Source organism: Myotis davidii, unplaced genomic scaffold (genome assembly GCF_000327345.1).
Source record: "Myotis davidii unplaced genomic scaffold, ASM32734v1 scaffold43, whole genome shotgun sequence".
NCBI classification, from domain to species: Eukaryota; Metazoa; Chordata; class Mammalia; order Chiroptera; family Vespertilionidae; genus Myotis; species Myotis davidii.
This window is the reverse complement of record NW_006294590.1, coordinates 170,826-172,125: the sequence shown is the minus strand read 5'-3', so window position 1 is coordinate 172,125 and position 1,300 is coordinate 170,826. Positions and strand designations below refer to the sequence as shown.

Genomic DNA, 1,300 nt, shown 5'->3' with positions numbered 1-1,300 from the left:
CGCTCATCATTGGTGTTTCTCTCTCTCCCCCCCTCTCCCTTCCTCTCTGAAATAAATAAAAATATATATTTTTTAAATATTTTTAAAAAGTCTACAAGTGATTCAAGAGCCTTTTAAAAATATATACTTTTTATTGATATCAGAGAGGAAAGGAGAGGGAGAGAGCGCTAGAAACATCAATGATGAAAGACGCATGGATCAGCTGCCTCCTGCACGCCCCGTCCTGGGGATCGAGCCTGCAACCCAGGCATGTTCATAGGTCGACGCTCAACCACTGAGCCACCCCGGCTGGGCACCACCCCAGACTCTTACTTGCACTGTCACCTTGGTGTCCCCCGAGCCCCAGCAGCACCCACCGGCAGGTCCCAGGAGGCCCCCCCCCTTTTTTTTTCTCCCGTCACTCACCAGCTTCTGGAAGAGGTCGCCCACGCGCTGCTGGTGGCTCCACTGCTGCACGCGGGGGCACAGCCCGTCGTAGAACTCCTTGTGGATCTCGTAGAGCTCAGGCACTTTGAAGAAGATGGTCTCGATCTGCTGGCTCGTCAGCACCGGCTGGGAGGTGGTGGCTGCTGCCTTCAGAGGCTTCATGGGCTGCAGGGAGCACAGGCAAGGGGCCGCCGTGAAAGGGCTCGCCATGTGCCACGGGCGTGGGGTGGCCACAGAAGATCTTGGTCATGTGACATACGTGCCTTTAGTTTTTTAATTATTATTTTTTAAGCCTCACCCGAGGGTATTTTTCCATCGATTTTTAGAGAGAGTGGAAGAGAAAGGGAAAGACAGAATGAAACATCGATGTGAGAGAGACACATCGATGGGTTGCCTCCTGCACACATCCTGACCAGGGGCCGGGCTGGGGAGGAGCATGTAACTAAGGGACGTGCCCTTGACCGGAATTTAACCCGGGACCCTTTGGTCTATAGGCCGACGCTCTATCCACTGAGCCCACCAGCTAGGGCTCTGTGCTATTATTTTTAAATTCTATGACATATAGCCTGGCCAGCATGGCTCAGTGGTTGAGCGTCGACCTATGAACCAGGAGGTCACGGTTCGATTCCCGGTCAGGGCACAGGCCCAGGTTGTGGGCTCGATCCCCAGTAGGGGACGTTCAGGAGGCAGCCGATCCATGATTCTCTCTCCTCATTGATGTTTCTATCTTTCTCTCCCTCTCTCTCTTCCTCTCTCAAATCAATAGAAATGAATTTAAATTCCATGAACTATAACCATGTGAAGCCAGCTTGGGTTGGCACCTGTCTTATGCTGCCATCCATGGCCCCTGGGAAGCTCCGGCCTCCACCCAGGC

General features: G+C 52.9%; 1 protein-coding gene across 1 annotated transcript in view; it reads right to left on the bottom strand.

Moving 5' to 3' along the window:
• BCR (breakpoint cluster region) overlaps nt 1-1,300 on the bottom strand; it is an 84,644-nt gene that overhangs the window by 75,485 nt on the left and 7,859 nt on the right. Inside the window, 1 exon segment of the mRNA XM_015567213.1 lies at nt 406-591. Within this exon segment, the coding sequence (XP_015422699.1) occupies nt 406-591 (186 nt within the window).